The sequence below is a fragment of the Naegleria gruberi genome (assembly GCF_000004985.1).
Source record: "Naegleria gruberi genomic scaffold NAEGRscaffold_12, whole genome shotgun sequence".
Taxonomy (NCBI): domain Eukaryota; phylum Heterolobosea; class Eutetramitea; order Acrasida; family Naegleriidae; genus Naegleria; species Naegleria gruberi.
Genome location: NW_003163315.1, coordinates 501,788 through 518,809, shown reverse-complemented (window position 1 = coordinate 518,809; position 17,022 = coordinate 501,788). Strand labels below are relative to the sequence as shown.

Genomic DNA, 17,022 nt, shown 5'->3' with positions numbered 1-17,022 from the left:
CAACTTGTTTCGGTAAACCTCAAGATGAGGCTCAAGTTTGTGGTGGCAAAGGTAAATGTGTTGCTCCAAATACTTGTAATTGTAAAGCTGGTTATTCAGGAATTGAATGCGATATCAAAACTTGTAATGGTAAGACTGAACAAGCTGGTGGTTGTTCCTTCAATGGTAAATGTACTGATGTCGACGTTTGTCAATGTAGAGGTAATTTTGATCCTAGCACCTACTGTTTGAAGTGTATTGCTGGATACACTGGTGCAAATTGTGAAATTCCAATATGTTACAATACTCCAGCTACTGATAGATCAGTATGTAATGGTAAGGGTTCATGCCAAGGTCCAAATGCTTGTAAATGCTTGGCTGGTTTCGAAGGATCATCTTGTCAATCATTCTCATGCCATGGTGTTGATAGAAATAGTCAATATGCTTGTTCTCAACACGGTAAGTGTGTTGGTCCAGATACTTGTCAATGTGATTCTGCTTGGACTGGTTCTCGTAATTGTTCTAGTTGTAGTCCTGCATTTAAGGGAGATGATTGTAAAGAACCAGTGTGTACAGATGCTGGTACTTGTGGTGGCAAGGGTAAATGTCAAGGTTTGAAATGTAAATGTGATGGAAATTATGCTGGTGAATATTGTGAAAAGTGTATTGGTGGATTTGTTGGTGCAAATTGTTCAATTTCTTGTAACCCATCCACTTGCAATGGTAGAGGAACTTGTACCTATGATGGCTCTTGCACTTGTAATAGTCCAAATGTTGACCCAGCTGCTAAATGTGCTCCAGGTGTTTGTCTCAACCAATATGCTGGTGATAATTGTGACTATAAATTTGATACATCCTCTCTCAAGTTCAATGCCAACGGTGACAGACTTGTTGCAACTGTTTACTCCACCCTCAAGAGACCAATTCCATGTGATCAAATCTTCCAAGATGTTTTAAAGCTTGGTGATAGATCTCAATGTGTTTTCAATACTGACAAGAGCACTTTGGAAGTAATTTTGGGACCTAATGCTGCTGTTACTACCTCAGATGTTCTTAGACCATTGAAATATCCAGGTAGTAAGGAAGCTACTAATGCAGAAGTTCAAAGTGGTGAATTCATTGCTGCTTCACCAACTGTTTCCTTGATTGGTGACAAGAGCGTTGTTTCAACATGCGATGATTTGTTCTTGAATGCTTATGGTTCAGTTTCTTTGGATCGTCGTCCATTAACTTTCTCCTGGTCTGTTGCTTCGGGACCATCAAGTTCAGATGAAGATAAGCTCTCAACTGCTATCAAGAGTGAAACTCGAGGTGGATTGAGAATCAAATTGAACGAGCTCGGTTTGTCTGCTGGTACTTACATTGTTTCTGTTACTGTCACCAGTAGTTTCGGTAAATCGGATACCAAGTCCTTCTCTTTCACAGTTATTGCCAATGCTGTTCCAGCTGTGTTCATTAAGCAAGGTGCTGAAAGCAAGTTTATGATTGGTTCTGTTTCAACTATTAATCCAATTATCAAATTCCCATCCTGTTACAACGGAAATGGTCAAGTTCAATACAGTTATACTTTAGATGCTTCTCAATCTGCATCCATTGTTACACCAAAAACAAAGAATGGAATGCTGGTCCTTGGTAAGGGATTTACTGAAATTAATCAAGAAGGTGATTACTACTTTACAGTCACTGCCACAGCTAATGGAGCAGAATCATCCTCAACCTCAATCAAGGTAACTGCTATTGCTCAACCATTGATCCTCTCCTATTCCATTGACAATGTTATTCAATCTAATCAAGATCCAATTTCATTTAATATTAAGGTTGTTGATCCAAGTAATACCAATGATGCCCAAAATGTATCCATCACTTGTTATGATTTGACTAATGGCCAAGACTGTACCATTCAACCTGGATATGTTTCTTCATTCACAAGCACTCAATTCACTGCTGGAGCATACCAATTCACTGCAACTGTAACTAAGGGATCAAGAGGTGCTACTCGTTACTTGTTTGTTACTCTCCTTGAGCAAGCAAAGGATACTCTTCTCAAAGTTTCAATTACTTCAAATGTTGACTTGACTGTTGTTGATCCATCTAAGGACTTGTATTTGACCTATACTACATGGGGTGTTCAATTATCAAGCCCATCATTTACTTGGTCTGCTGAAAACTTTGAACTCAACACTAATACCTCCACCACTTCAAGCTATTTGAAGATTCCATCCAGCTTGCTTTCTCCAGGTGACTCATATACTGTTTCTTTGGCTGTCACTGATGGTGTCAAGGAAGGTTCTGCTAAGGTTACATTCACTGTCAACTCTCCACCAACTCAAGGTCAATTCGATGTCTATCCAATCACTGGTAAAGCTTTGAGCGATATTTTCGATATCAAGTGTGGTAATGGTTGGTCTGATCCTCAAACACCATTGACTTATCAATTCATGTTCTACGATAACAAGGGTAACAAGTGGAACCCTCTTACTGACAGAACTGAAGAACCATCCGCAAGTATCTCACTCCCAGCACCAACATCTGGTAATATTTTGACTGTTAAGGCTGTTGTGTACGACTTTTTGGGTGCTTCTTCATATGCTACTTTTGATGTTACTATTACCAAGCCATCTGCTGAAGAATCTGTTTCTGCCTTGTCTTCAATGGCCACCTCTAAGGGTACTGTCACATTGTCTGCTGCTTCATCTGCCATGTCTGTTATTGGTAGTGTTGATATTAACAAGTTGAACTCTTCACAAATTGATTCTATCAAGCAAGCTGCTTCTGCTATTGCAGATGCCTTCCTAGACCAACAAGCCAAAACTGATAGTATTTCTGTTTCCAAGAGCTCTGCTGAAAATGGTCTGTCTTTTGCTTCATCATTCAGTACTTCTGTTTCTTCTGGAATGGTTGCTGATAGTACTACAGCCAAGGTTGTTGACAGTCTCGCAAATACTACAGGAAATGTTAACACTAACGGCATCGAACTTGGAAGTGAAATGATTGACAATGTAAAGAAATCTGCTGACAAATTCCTTGAAGTTATTCAAAAAGGTCAACAAAGAAAGAGAGTTTTCAGTAAGGTTGACCTTGCAAACATTAACACTGTTTATACCAATTTGGCAACTTTGTCTGTTAAGGACACTATTGCTGACTTGCCATCTACCATTGTTAATGCTGGTGGTGTAACAACTCTTACTCGTAAGGTTAACATTGCTACCTTGAACTCCCTCTCTGAAAAGATTCTTGGTAACAATAAGATCAAGTTATCTTCCAAGTTTGCTCAATTGAGTCAAATTGCTTCTCTCAAGACTGTCAATGTTATGGCTAAAGTTATTGATGTTACTGGTGTTGATAATACTATTACTAAGGCTATTGATTTCAAGTTGGTTGATGGAACTGCTGTCACTGTTTCTAATTCTTCTTCTATTGCTGATTTGGTCTTTGAACTCACAAAGAAATCAAGAACTTTGATGGAAACTGTCAACACATGTAAGGTACTCAATACTGTTACTAACACGTATGAAACTGCCTCTGGATGCACCTTAACTACGAACAACGACGGTACTATCACTGCTTCTGTTTCAAGCACTGGTACTTATATCATTACTTCTCAAACCACTGTTACACCAGGCTCTTCAACAACTCCAAAACCTTCAACTGTAACTCCAGTGAAGAGTACCAAAGTTAATGCAAGTTCTAATGTTGCTGTTAACGCTTTGATGCTCATTTTGGCCTTGGTTGCTGTATTGATGATGTAATAAATATTGATGAACTTTTATCAAAAAAATACAATGAACACACAAGCTCTTGATTTTCTATTTTTTGCCTGTCTTGTTTTCGTTACCATTGCAATATTGCCAGTTGAATCTAATCCATTATTTTCATCATTAATAATATTTGGATCAATGGTGGCTTTTTATATTTGCAGAACTAGAGAAATATCGTCACCCAAGAATCAAGTAACAAAGAAAATCACTGATCAAAAGAATATTTCGGAAATCAAAACAGTAAACGAAGCAAAAAGACAATTAAAATTAGACGAATCTCACATTGAAAAGCTTGAAAGAATAAGACAAAGTACTTTTAAAACCACTGGAAACTATCAAATTTTCGATGAAGAAGATAATAGTAAACTTCCAAAAGGCCAAAAAATAGTTAAAAAGTGGCCTGTCCTCGATTTGGGGTATCATCCAGAAATGGATATTAACTCATGGGAACTTGAAATAATCCTTGGAGATGATCATCCGATCAAGACAATCACACTCACAGAATTACTTGAATCTATCCCATTATCCAAATATACAATTGATTTACATTGTGTAACCACATGGAGTGTTATGGACATGCACATGGAAGGTCTTTCCTTTCAATCCATTATCAATTATCTAAAACCAGATCCAGACTGGAAATTTCTCATTCAAACAGGAATTGATGGTTATGTTGTGAATGTCCACAGAGAGGACGTGGACACACCAGATTCATTTCTAGCTCTCAAATATAATGAAGAATTCATTTCCAAAGAGCATGGTTACATTCGTCTCATGATTCCTCAACTATTTGGCTGGAAAGGATGTAAATTCTTATGTGGACTCAAATTTTCAAAGGAAAATGAAAAAGGGTTTTGGGAAAGTCGTGGCTCTCACGATCGTGGAAGAGCATTTAAAGGAGAACGATATCAGGAAGATAATAATCAATGGGAGAATCTTTACGATAATAGTCTGAATAATGACGGAAATTGGATGGAAATGAAAGTGGAAAAGATTTTGAATGAAGGAGGTTCCACTATTGAATTGAAAAGTTTACAATTATTGGAAATTCCAAAAGAATTGACTCAAACTTTGGATTTTACATTCATATCCAGTTTAAATCTTGACAATAACTTACTGACACATGTCAATGGATTATCAATTTTGAAAAAACTTACTCGACTCAACTTGAACAATAATCAAATATCTGAATTTCCAATAGAAATTTGCTCCTTACTTAATTTGAATGAATTATTCATCATGAATAATAAGTTAACACAAGTTCCGCCTGAATTGAGTCATTGTAAACAAATGGGAGCTCTTTGGTTTGATAAAAATCAAATCGAAACCCTTCCAATGGAATTATCCGAAATTAGTGAATTGGCTTCAATTTCTCTTTATAGAAATAATGTCAAATACCTTCCAAAAGAATTGTCAAAACTCAAATATTTAAGAATGTTAAATATTGCTGAAAATCCATGTTTGGAGAATATTCCAGTTGAGTATTGTGAATTGATTAATGTTTCCTTTTTTGGTTTGGATAAATGTAAGTGGGAAAATGGAGACGAAATTTCTAAAGAAATTCTACATGAAGGAGCTGAAGCCATTCTCAAAGCACTTAGAGAACGTTTTTATCAAAACTCAAATAATTGAAAGAAGAATTGATAAAAAAAAATGCAAAACAATGTAGAGGATTTCACCGTAAAAGAATGCCTCCCTTGGGAATCGAACCCAAGACCTCTGTCTTACTAGGACAGCGCTACTGCCAACTGAGCTAGGAAGGCTGTTGCTTCGCCTTTTGAGCTCTCACTGAAATTTCAACAAACAAATATTAATGTACAGCACTGAATTGGTTTCTTTCATTACTCAATGAGTTGATTGCTTTTAGCGTGTTTAGGGTTTGGAAAATATCCTTCTCTTATGATTAGAATCAATTTCAAATCTCAAAACGTTTGAAGCACTATTCAATCAAAAACATAAATTTTGATTGTGGAGAAATGAGAAATCAAAAGTGGAATTTTTTTAACAGTATTTCAAAATGTTGGATATTGATAATCATTGAATGAAGTTTCTCTCCAATTTGGATAAGAAAATTGTCTTGGAATAGTTTGTTGTTGATTTTGCTTTAAAATTTTTCACGCTCATACGGAATATTATTTTTATCTTAGGAAGCAGAAATTTCCTTACTAGATTAAACTCAAGGAAACCGAAACAATACGTGAAACATTCTTCCAATCATTCAATAAGGGAAGTCATAAAAATTACACACCCCATGTTTTTACCTCCCTCTGCCCTCATGTATTGCCCTGTTCAAATCTTGCTTGGATGGAATAATAATGGAGGAGGATAGGAATCGACATTTTCAACAGTCATTCTTTCATACTTGCAATCTCAATACTGAAGATTGATCCGTGTTGTTTGAAGAAATGAAACATTATTCCATAACTTATCAAAGTGTTACTAAGGGATGAGAAAAAAATTTCAAACTGGGGATCTGGAAAGCTTAACCTTCACTCAATTTAATCCCTTATATGTAAGTGATGTTAATTGTTTCATTTCACTTATATATTTGACTCCTTCATCACCAATTCGATTGCCACGAATATTGAGTGATATCAACTGTTTCATTTCACTTATGAATTTGGCTCCTTCATCACCAATTCGATTGTAAGAAATATCAAGTGATGTTAATTGTTTCATTTCACTTATGGTTTTGGCTCCTTCATCACCAATTCGATTACCAGAAATATCAAGTGATGTTAATTGTCTCATTTCACTTATCCATTTGGCTCCTTCTACACAAATTCGATTGTCAGAAATATTAAGTGATGTTAATTGTCTCATTTCACTTATCAATTTGGCTTCTTCTATACCAATTTGAGTGAAACAAATATTAAGTGATGCTAATTGTCTGGTTTCACTTATCAATTTGGCTCCTTCATCACCAATTTCATTTTCACCAATATTGAGTGATATCAACTGTTTCATTTCACTTAGATATTTGGCTCCTTCATCACCAATTCGATTGCCAGAAATATCAAGTGATGTTAATTGTTTCATTTCACTTATCAATTTGGCTTCTTCATCACCAAATTCATTGCCAGAAATATTAAGTGATATCAACTGTTTCATTTCACTTATGAATTTGGCTTCTTCCAAAGAGTGAAGCAACCAACTAGAAAATGTAACATTAACAATACAATTCATAAATTGACTTTTCAAAAATAATTGAAATTGTTTCTTTGTTAATTTCTTATTAAATTGAATAAAAAGTTTTGAACGTTCCTTGATCACATTAAAGAATTGTTTTGAAATTAAAGTACAATTATTTAAAATAAACCACGAATTATCAATCATGGAAATTATTTCAAAACAAATGTCATCTGAAAATATTTCTTGTTCGAATTTCACAACCTTTTTTACTTTCTCTTCCGTATTATTATTATTATCATTAGTGAATATTTCCTCCGAATTAATGAATTGATGATTTTCAAAATCTTGTCTGATTCGTTTGCTCATTTTTTTAATAATATTTTAATAATATTTAATTTATTAAATATATTTGAAACATTGGAAAGTTCCACTATATTTAAAACTGAAAAATCTGAAACTGTTAATATTAAACAGGTAGGAAGTATTTTTTCAAGAAGAAATAATCATTGATGGACACATTTTCCCGCCATTAGTTTTAACCTTAATTAAAATTATTTTAAAAAAAATGCTTGAGCAAAAAGGTCCCGTTCGGTCAGGGAAGGTTAGGCGAGTTATTGTGCAACCTAAAAGACGAAAGCTTGAAGAAACCCCAGCCACCGATCAGGAGATGAAATCATCAGCACCGACCATTGATGTAAACAAGATTCCTGTATCTTCTGAGAATTTTTTAGATATCATTAACAAAAAGATGGTATATGTTGATAAAACAGATGTTATTCATGATATGTTGGAATTTTCCTCCTCTATATTCATTGCAAGACCTAGAAAGTTTGGAAAGTCATTAATCTTGGAAATAATGTTACATAGTAGGTTTTAATTACAATTATTTACTCTCTAGTTCTTGAGGGATCCAAACATTTGTTTGAGGGATTGAAGATTTGTACGAACAGAGAAAGAGAGTGGACCAAGCATGCTGTATTTAGGTTTAACTTTGCTCAAAATGCTGGGGACGTTGTTGTACACTTAATTCTTGGCATTGAAGATGTTTGCAACAAATATGGAATAACTGTGGAACAGATGAACGAATCTTTCAAGCTGAAAACTGTGTTATTGGAATTTAATCGTGTTGTAAACACTCTAACAAATCAAGGATGCAAAATTGCAGTGTTAGTTGATGAGTATGACATTCCAATTGTAAAGTATATTGAGAAAGATCACACTGAGGAGGAATTGCTTCAAATCAAAAACAATTCTGAACTGTTGTCACAATTTTTCAATGAGGTAAAGAATAATAGAAACGTTTCAAAATTCATTGTCACCGGTGTAGCCAAATTTACCAAGACCTTACACTTCTCAGCTGCAAACCATTTAAAAGATGTATCCAGTCTGCCACTAACCTCCACACTTTATGGATATACAAGAGAGGATTTGAAAACCTACTTTAGTGATTATCTGGAAGCACTAGCTTGTAAAAAGGGTCAATCTGTATCAAAATTAATTGATGATATTGTGGAATACTATAATGGATATTGCTTTTCGTTTAGCTCTGATGCAACAGTACTCAATCCATTTGACATCAACGAATTATTGAAGGAGCAAAGCACCCAATTTAAACCCTACTGGATAAGGCATGGAAGACCAACATACATTGGTGAGAAGCCATGGGCAGAATGCGTAGATATTGCAAGTTGGAAAGATACATCCATATCAGAAACTAACTTTGACAGGTTTGAACCAGTATCTATTTCATCCAATACATTTATTCCAGGACCATTTCTAGTACAACTTGGACTTCTTACTATTTGCAAAAAAGGAAATGGATATTATTTAGATTTCCCAAACATGGAAGTCAAGTCTACCTTTATTGAAGCCCTTGTAGAAAAAAACAAAGAACACCTGATGTTAGAACATGCCAGGGTTTGTCAAGAATATATTAGATCAAATGACAGTGATGGTTTTGCAGATCAGCTAAAATCATTTTTTACATGTTTGCCCTATGCACACACTTGGAGAATTGTCAAGTTTGAGGCTTATTATCATACATGCCTTTATAAAGCTAATGTCTCTTATGGGGTATAAAGTTTCCTGCGAACACCCTATCAATACTGGAACTATTGATCTTGTCATTGAGGAAGAGACCTTTGTATGGGTAGTCGAGATAAAACTGTATAGTACTGCACCAATAACTTTGCAACAAATAGAAGATAGACAGTATCAACAGAAGTTTCAAGGTACAGGGAAAACTTTTGTGAACCTTGGTATTAATTTTGACAGTACTACCAGATATGTGGAAAGCCACACCGTTCCAATTCTCGAACCGAACAATGAGAAATACATAGACAATATGAGAATATCTATGGATAATAATCGTATCTTAACAATTGAATCTCCGCAAAAGAAACACACCTTTAAAATTCCCAAATCAACTTCTTTTATTAGATCAAAGGGATACTTCCATGTTGATAACACTCTTTTGGACAAATCAAACCTTTTACAATGGCAACATTCTGACCTAATTAAATTACTTGAGAAAGTGCTTTGTTTAGATAGTAATGAGCATGAAATGTTCTCAATCACCAAACGTGAAATAGACAACATTGTTCGTCGAATAATCACGAATAACCCAAAATTCAACGAACTAGTGGAAGGAGTGCTTGAAAAGAACAAATATATGGACAAAGTTTTGGCAGAAAGCGTTGTTTGTTGGATTCTAGAAAATTTAGTTGAAATAAACTAACACCAGTTTTACAATTTTCAATTGAGCAAAGTGAGCAATGAGATTTCACAACATTTTCATGATTTCACAACATTTTCATGTAAGGAAAGCAGCAAGAAGATCGTTCTCAAAGCACTCGGAGAACGTTTCTATAATTCAAAATTAAGTAAAAGAATGCCTCCCTTGGGAATCGAACCCAAGACCTCTGTCTTACTAGGACAGCGCTACTGCCAACTGAGCTAGGAAGGCTGTTGCTTCACCAACTTTATCAAATAAACAATAATTCAATGAATCCATTTCTTACTTCTTGCAATTTTGTTTTGACGTGTAATTGTTTTTCATGTCAAAAACAAATGTCTTCAATCTATTACTGTCGCACAGTGGACGAAGAGATCACATTGAAAAACCTGACACAGGCTGATCTTTTAACTCTTGAACAATTAATAATGAAAAACTTTGACTTTCTTCTCGAGTTTATTCCAAGCATTTCGTCCATCTCTTCATCATTCGGAGTGAAAATGTTTATTGATGGAAGTAATTCTAGATATTTAATTGGAGATGAACGAACAGTATTAACAAGTGGTATTTGGTATAAAAATCAATTAGCAGGTGTGATTGCAGTTCAAAATTTTGACAAGTCGAATTGTAATTGTGAAATTGGTTATTGGATTGGTGAAGAATTTCAAGGAAAGGGAATTGCCACAAGATCTGTTCAATGTTTTTGTAAAGAACTCTTTCAAAAATTGGATAATTCACCCATTAAATCTCCTCTCAATAAGATTACATTCAGAGTTGCAGAGGATAATTTGAAAAGCATTAAAATTTGTGAGAGAATTGGATGTGTAAAGGAGGGCTTGTTGAGGCAGGATGAATTCTATCATGGAAAATTTCATAATGTACTTCTCTATTCGATTTTAAAATCTGAAATGAATTAATTTATTTTATCTTCTCCAATTCCATTGAATTTGTAGAATTTTTGAGAGGGATTTGTGTTTTTAAAGGTGATCTCTTCAAAAACATTGTGTGAAAATCGAATCTTGTAAGAATTTGGGTTTTCCTCTTTGGTTGTCTTTTGGAAAGGTTGATTGAACATTGACTTTCGTTTGTTACTTTTAACAGAGAGATTATTTCTATTGAGTGGAGAGTTACTTAGTGAACAATTAAATGATTCAAGTTGAAGTGGATACGAATTTCCCTCCTCACTAATAAACTGTATGCTTTTCGACCTTTTCTTTTGGCTCTTTTTAATCTTTCGTTGTTGCATACATGTTGGTTGAGTATAGCTTACATAATTATTCTTGTCAAAACATGTTGTCATATTCTGCATGAAATGATCACCAACAGTATTATTAAACTCTGAAATATTGTTAAATGTAGTAGTTTGCGTCGATTCAATATCTTGGGATTGATTACTATTGATAGTGTTACATGTGGTGGTATTGGTAGTATTACTTGAACCTGACCTACTTCTTCCATAATTCTCTTTAGGAGTGACATTGTTTATACTTAGTGTCGAATCGGAGAGTGGTGATTGAATAGAGCTGTCGACCAGTTGTGAAGAGCATTCCAACATGCTCCATTTCAACCCAATTTCTGACTTGGTATCTTGCAGCACATGATCAATGACTCCATACAGATAGTCTGTATTCATTTGTTTTGGTTTGGCATGTGCCGTTTTTGAGCTCGTTGGTTTGGCATTTGGTGGAGAGGAATGTTGTGAAGACTCGAGTTGAGATGAATTCAGTTGATTTTCATCTTCACAATGGAACCAATCGTCAAACATGTTTGTGTCATCTATTAAGTCAATGTTTGTATGATGTATTGGTTGTCCATTGGCTTCAATAGAATTGGAAGAATTGCGCACTTGTAAGAAATCGAACAAGTTGTTTGTATCACAAAGTAGGAATGCCATAATACTGAATTGTAACAAGAACTGTATTACTATTGTCGTTGTTGTTATCTCTTTTCCACTATTCGAAACGCTGTTGTTTACAAGAGAAGATTGCTGTGATGCAATTTGTTTTGAAATTGTTTTTCTCCTCTGAGAGTTTTTCCCACACAATATTTAAAACTTGTTTGAGCCACAAAAGCCAAAAACCTGACACATGCGCACAAGTGCCTGGTCTAATCTGTGATCCCAACACAATCCATGACTGTCTAATTTGATGAAGGATTGCAGATTTAGTGAATTAAAAATAACATCTGTCAAGTACAGAAGCATGTTCGCATGTTGAGGACTAAGCAAATTTCCTACGTAGGGCTAGTTTTTGCTGAATAATAAGGTTGTACACAATTAAACTATCCAAAAAAGATGAATTGGTCCAGTCGATATCGAACTGTTTACCGCCAGATGCACCTCAATAAAGTCAATTCTATGTGAATGCAACTCACATTTTAAACCCCTTCGCTCTGACATGAAAAAGTTCAGTTACGATCATCTTCAGGTGCAATAGATAATAAACCATGTTTTTTTGGCTAATATCTATATTGAGCAATTCTTGATGCTAATGTTAGCATTGTATTATTCATGTTGTAGTATCCAACGTTTAAATAATACTGTTAAATAAATTATTTAAAGATGCAATGTAACAGAGGCAAGTGGGGTTACCCTACTCAATTCGAATGGAACGGAGTAAGTTTTTTACATTCTTGCGATTACATCATGTCTCAAAAACAATTTAGAAGAAACAGTGCTATCTGACATCCATTCTAGTAAAAGATTTCTTAAACAATCAACTTCCAAAATTAAAAACGTCTCAATTCGTCTTGAATACCATGATAGTATTTGTTATCCAATCTTCCTAAAGGAAAGAAAACCTCCCATTGTAAGAGTGATTCATGCATTCAATAGGAAACAACCAGTCGTGATGTGTTTATCAATTTTGTAATGTTTTGTCATCAATTAATGGTTGGAACAATTGAAAACATTAGATTTGGATTGATATAATTTCCTCAAATTGCTATTCGCCTCTATTTCAATGGAATTGGGAATCCTCCTTCAAAATTTAGAAAAGTAAGGACAATAATTTGGGGCTGCCAATTTTGAAATATCAAATTCTCGGTGATTCATTTCAAGTAGTGATTAGACTAAATTTCCAATTGTTATCTTGTTTGAGGGTTATTATCTTGGGTGATTGTACTGGAAATGAATATGTAAATCTACAGTTTAGTTTGAAACTGTAGATTGTGAGTAATTTTTTTGCATTTTCTTAATAATAATGAAAATAATATTATTGGTTACAAATGTCATATTTCCAAATTTGAAAAATAGTTAAGGATGAATATTGTAAACTCTCATTAGGTTGACCCAACTGTTTCATTCATCGAATTAATCGCACGAATAGGTCACAATTTGCAAACCTCATTCCAAAAATAATAATATTTAACAATCTAGATAATATAATATAATAGTTAATAGCATTCAACCAATAGAAACACATTCAAAATTTGTAAACACTATTATGCCTTACCAACTGTCCAACCAACCTTGAACGAGACGTTGAATCTCAGAAGATCTTGGCACAAAATGGAATGTTCTTCCTTTCAAATTAATTAAAAATAAAATGACGGCTGGCGTTGGGCAATGTCATTCTCATGAGAACAACAACACGGATGAACATCAAGCATATTCATCACCCAACGATAAACAACAACAACATCTAACCATGAGAATGGAGAACAATCACATTAATTGTTTCTCTGCAAATTCTTCAACATTAAATAATTTAAACTCCTTCCACAATATTAACCATCATCATCATGTAATTAATTCTTCCGCAATCATGAATTTACATAATAACCAACAACAACAACAACAACAACACTATTCAACATCATCATTGTTGTTGTTACCACCAAATAATAATAATACAACTAGCGGTAGCAGCAAGCTAAAGAAGAATTGAAGAAACCGGAACAAGAAATGGCGCCAACTTTTTTAATCAAGAACAAAACAAGAGTACAGGAGGAGAAGGAGAAGATAGAGGTAGAGTCGTTGAGTTTGNACAAGAGTATAAAAATCTGTCCATTGAGTGGACGTCCCAAACTTGATGATCATGAATGTATCCGCTCGGATTTTTCATCAATAACTAGTTTTAATAATACTGCTACCATCAATAATAATAATATGAATAATATGAATAAGAATACGAGCTTTTATAATAATAGCAATACTATTTGCTACAATTGTTGCGAGAATGTTTCCCTGAGGAAACAAGAAAATTTTGTAAACTACCTTCATCACCATCATTCTAAAGAAGTAGATGAACAATCACCACCAAAATATAATTTATCATCACCAACAACAACAACAACAATTATTGGAAAATATTCACTCATAGGACGAACTATTCTAATTTTTACCTATTTAATATGTATTTACTATCTACTCGTATCGACTATTTTCAATATCAATATATTAACAGATAGCTACATGAACAATAATAACAATACCAATCAACAACATCTTCATTCCTACTTTATAGTGAATGCAGAACAGGATTTATTTACAATAGCTAGGAGAGGAATGCCACGACCATTATTTTCTTCATATCCTGTAACTTGTAGTCCATATCCAGCTATCCAAACTTTTCAAATACTATCAGCTGGTTTACCAACATCAGGTGCATTGGGTAATGGCACTGTTGTTACACTACCAACCACTAGTACTTTTGCCAATTATATTGTGCTGGAACCTTGGCTAGTTATCTTTCCTTCACTGACAACAAGATCCAAAGGAAGAACAACAATAGCTGATGGAAATGGTAATGGAAACAATGGAAATGGCAACGGAAATGGCAATGGAAACAATGGAAAGCCACAAGAACCACCAAGAGCACTGATCAGTGATGATGATTATACTATTAGAGTGAGGAAGGTAGCCACTTCTTATACTCACACAGTTGTTATTGGTGATGAAGAAAAGGATACAAAGTACTTGTTTGGATTTGGGTTAAACGACGATAATTCGTTAGGTTTATCAACCGAATTGAATCAAAGTGTGATGGTTGACCCAAGTGATAACGACATTATTGACTTGGATAAGAGTTCCACTTCGACAGTTCCAGAACTAACCAAAAAGGATATTAGAAAGAAACCAAACAAAATTCCACAAACAGCACAAGCACCAAGTTTTGACAACATTGGAAATGTGTTAACTGGTGACGGGTTCACAGTTGTAGTGACTAAAAACGAAAAACAACTTTATACATGCGGTAGAAACAACAAATATCAACTTGGTTTAGATACAAAGGCTGGTACTTGGAATCAATTACCACTCAAGAATATTTCTCTTATTGATACTGGAGCTGACCACACAGTTGTTGTTCACAATAATTACTTTTTCACATTCTTTGGATCAAACGCTAATGTACAAATGGGAAATATCACTTTAAGGTTATTGGGAACATCTCAAACTATACCTGTTTCCAAAACAGCCGTTCCATTGCAGTTTGATTTGAGAAATGGATATATTGAAGGTCCTGCGGGAAAACAAAAGAAGCCAAACATTATTTCTGTTCAAGCATCCAGATACTTTACTATAATGCTAACTGATGAAGGTTCTTTGATTTTCTTTGGCCAGTTAGAGAGTGCTTTTAAATATCCAAATATTATTAGAAATTCCAACTTTTTAGAGGTTATTTCATTTTCTGGTGTCAATTTATCAACCAGTGCCATTGGAGGTTTCAAGGATAGCTTTAGCATCCAAAAGCCAGACCCAAAGTTTGAGGCCACTGTATCTGCTTATTATCTTGACAGATTTTATTTTTCCAGCGGTATTACAAAGATTTTGGCTTGTGACAAGTTCTTTGCGGTTCTTTTGAACAATAATACTATTTGGATTTCTGATAATACTTTTAGAGGAGTTAATGGTATTGGACTTTTAATCGATCCTATTCTTATCCAAAAGCAAGTTTTAAAGATGGTTTGTGGTAGAAGACACTTGGTTGTTCTCATGCAAGACAATACTACCTATACTGTTGGTTCAAATTACTACGGCCAACTTGGTTTGAGGGGTGTTTCATATTCTTCAAAATTGAACTTTGTAAGAGGTGATGTATCAGATATTGAGGCAGCAGACTTTACAACGTTCCTTATTGCTAATCAGTCCAAGCTTTATGCATTTGGTATGAACAATATGGGTCAATTGGGTGTTACAAGCGCCTCATCATCTAGATCCCTTAGATATACGACAGATTTGGCTCAAGACGCATTTGCAGTTGTGGACTTTGGCAGTAGTATGAATTATAGTATTAGTACTGGTGCATATCAAACATTTATTGCATCTTTGAATGGAACATTTGTTTCTGGTCTAAATTACAACAACATGTTCGGAATTGATGGCGCACCAGAGAAGCTCTACAGCCCAACTAATATTGAGTTATTGAGGAGTCCTTCTAGAATGATTTGTGCAACTTTACAAAATGCGTTCACTATTAGAGATTCTACCAGTGAGCTCATCATGCTCGGTACAAGTGGTTATATTACCCAAAATCCTCCATATGGAATACCAAAAGGGGTTGTTATTGCCAATGTAACTTGTGGAGCTTACCATATTCTTGTAACTGATGATAACAACAATCTCTATGCAGCTGGATTTAACGGTAATGGTCAATTGGGAGTTGGCAATGAGGTAAATTCTCCAGAACTTGTAAAGGTCAACTGGAACTCACAAGCCAATGGTAAGATTTTTCAAACCTCTTGTGGCGCAAAGCATTCTTTAGTACTAACAGAAAAGGGAGCTTTTGCTTTTGGCGATAACACATATGGTCAATTGGGTGTTAGTGGTATTGACAAATCATCGTCTCCTATCAAAATTCCAATTGATAATCCAGTTGCTGTTTATGCAGGCTTTTATCATTCACATATTTTAACTAGGAATGGAACGTTACTTGCTTTTGGAAGAAATGATTACCAACAACTGGGTCCACTCTATGGTGGTGGTTCTATTGTAACCATTCCGACTGCTGTAAACTTTCCATACGCATACGGAGGTATTGCTGATATTCAATCTGGAGCTTTCCATACTGTCATATTAACTTCAACAGGAATGGTTTATGCTTACGGCAACAATGACTATGGTCAATTGGGATTTTCACTCGACAAGACAGCTACATCTGCAGAATTCAAGTTTGGAAGTAACAACTCTCCAAGAATTGCCATATCTATTGCAGCAGGAGCTTTCCACAGCGTAGTTCTCACTTCGCCATACATCCCAAATGTTTGCCCATCAGTTAAATGTAGTGGACTTGATAGGAGCTACTCATCAGTATGTAGTGCAAATGGAACTTGTGTTGCCAATGACTTGTGTATGTGTAATGCTGGCTATACAGGTGAAAATTGTCAATATTTTTCATGTTTTGGACTATCTGCCAATGATCCATCAGCTTGCAGTGGTAGTGGATTATGCGTAGGTGTTGATACCTGTGCTTGTTTTAC

The 17,022-nt window shown here is 34.9% G+C and overlaps 6 protein-coding genes and 2 non-coding genes across 8 annotated transcripts in view; 4 read left to right on the top strand and 4 right to left on the bottom strand.

Moving 5' to 3' along the window:
* The window catches only part of NAEGRDRAFT_65095 (uncharacterized protein), a gene marked incomplete at both ends in the record, with an annotated part of 6,406 nt that extends 1,037 nt beyond the window's left edge, over positions 1-5,369 (top strand). The window contains 2 exons of the mRNA XM_002679849.1: positions 88-3,724; positions 3,899-5,369. Coding sequence (XP_002679895.1) covers positions 88-3,724; positions 3,899-5,369 — 5,108 coding nt within the window. The remainder of the gene's footprint in view (positions 1-87; positions 3,725-3,898) is intronic.
* Positions 5,370-5,426: 57 nt separating this feature from the next.
* On the bottom strand, positions 5,427-5,500 carry NAEGRDRAFT_t182. Its single transcript has one exon. It is a non-coding gene; the product is annotated as a tRNA-Thr (tRNA).
* Positions 5,501-6,230: 730 nt separating this feature from the next.
* On the bottom strand, positions 6,231-6,848 carry NAEGRDRAFT_31891 (uncharacterized protein; the record flags this gene model as incomplete). The annotated part of the gene is made up of 1 exon (XM_002679712.1): positions 6,231-6,848. The coding sequence occupies one exon, from the start codon at positions 6,846-6,848 to the stop codon at positions 6,231-6,233; it is 618 nt and encodes a 205-aa protein (XP_002679758.1).
* A 586-nt stretch (positions 6,849-7,434) lies between these two features.
* On the top strand, positions 7,435-8,948 carry NAEGRDRAFT_65093 (uncharacterized protein; the record flags this gene model as incomplete). Its single annotated transcript, XM_002679848.1, has 2 exons — positions 7,435-7,735; positions 7,768-8,948. 2 exons carry the CDS (start codon positions 7,435-7,437, stop codon positions 8,946-8,948), a joined length of 1,482 nt encoding a protein of 493 aa, XP_002679894.1.
* Positions 8,949-9,760: 812 nt separating this feature from the next.
* On the bottom strand, positions 9,761-9,834 carry NAEGRDRAFT_t181. The gene has a single exon. It is a non-coding gene; the product is annotated as a tRNA-Thr (tRNA).
* Positions 9,835-10,103: 269 nt separating this feature from the next.
* Positions 10,104-10,520, top strand: NAEGRDRAFT_31870 (acetyltransferase; the record flags this gene model as incomplete). Its single annotated transcript, XM_002679847.1, has 1 exon — positions 10,104-10,520. One exon carries the CDS (start codon positions 10,104-10,106, stop codon positions 10,518-10,520), a length of 417 nt encoding a protein of 138 aa, XP_002679893.1.
* On the bottom strand, positions 10,517-11,497 carry NAEGRDRAFT_47475 (uncharacterized protein; the record flags this gene model as incomplete). Its single annotated transcript, XM_002679711.1, has 1 exon — positions 10,517-11,497. The coding sequence occupies one exon, from the start codon at positions 11,495-11,497 to the stop codon at positions 10,517-10,519; it is 981 nt and encodes a 326-aa protein (XP_002679757.1).
* Positions 11,498-13,655: 2,158 nt separating this feature from the next.
* NAEGRDRAFT_78978 (serine/threonine protein kinase) overlaps positions 13,656-17,022 on the top strand; it is a gene marked incomplete at its 3' end in the record, with an annotated part of 4,624 nt that continues 1,257 nt past the window's right edge. Inside the window, exon 1 of the mRNA XM_002679846.1 lies at positions 13,656-16,993. Coding sequence (XP_002679892.1) covers positions 13,712-16,993 — 3,282 coding nt within the window. The 5' untranslated portion in view covers positions 13,656-13,711. The remainder of the gene's footprint in view (positions 16,994-17,022) is intronic.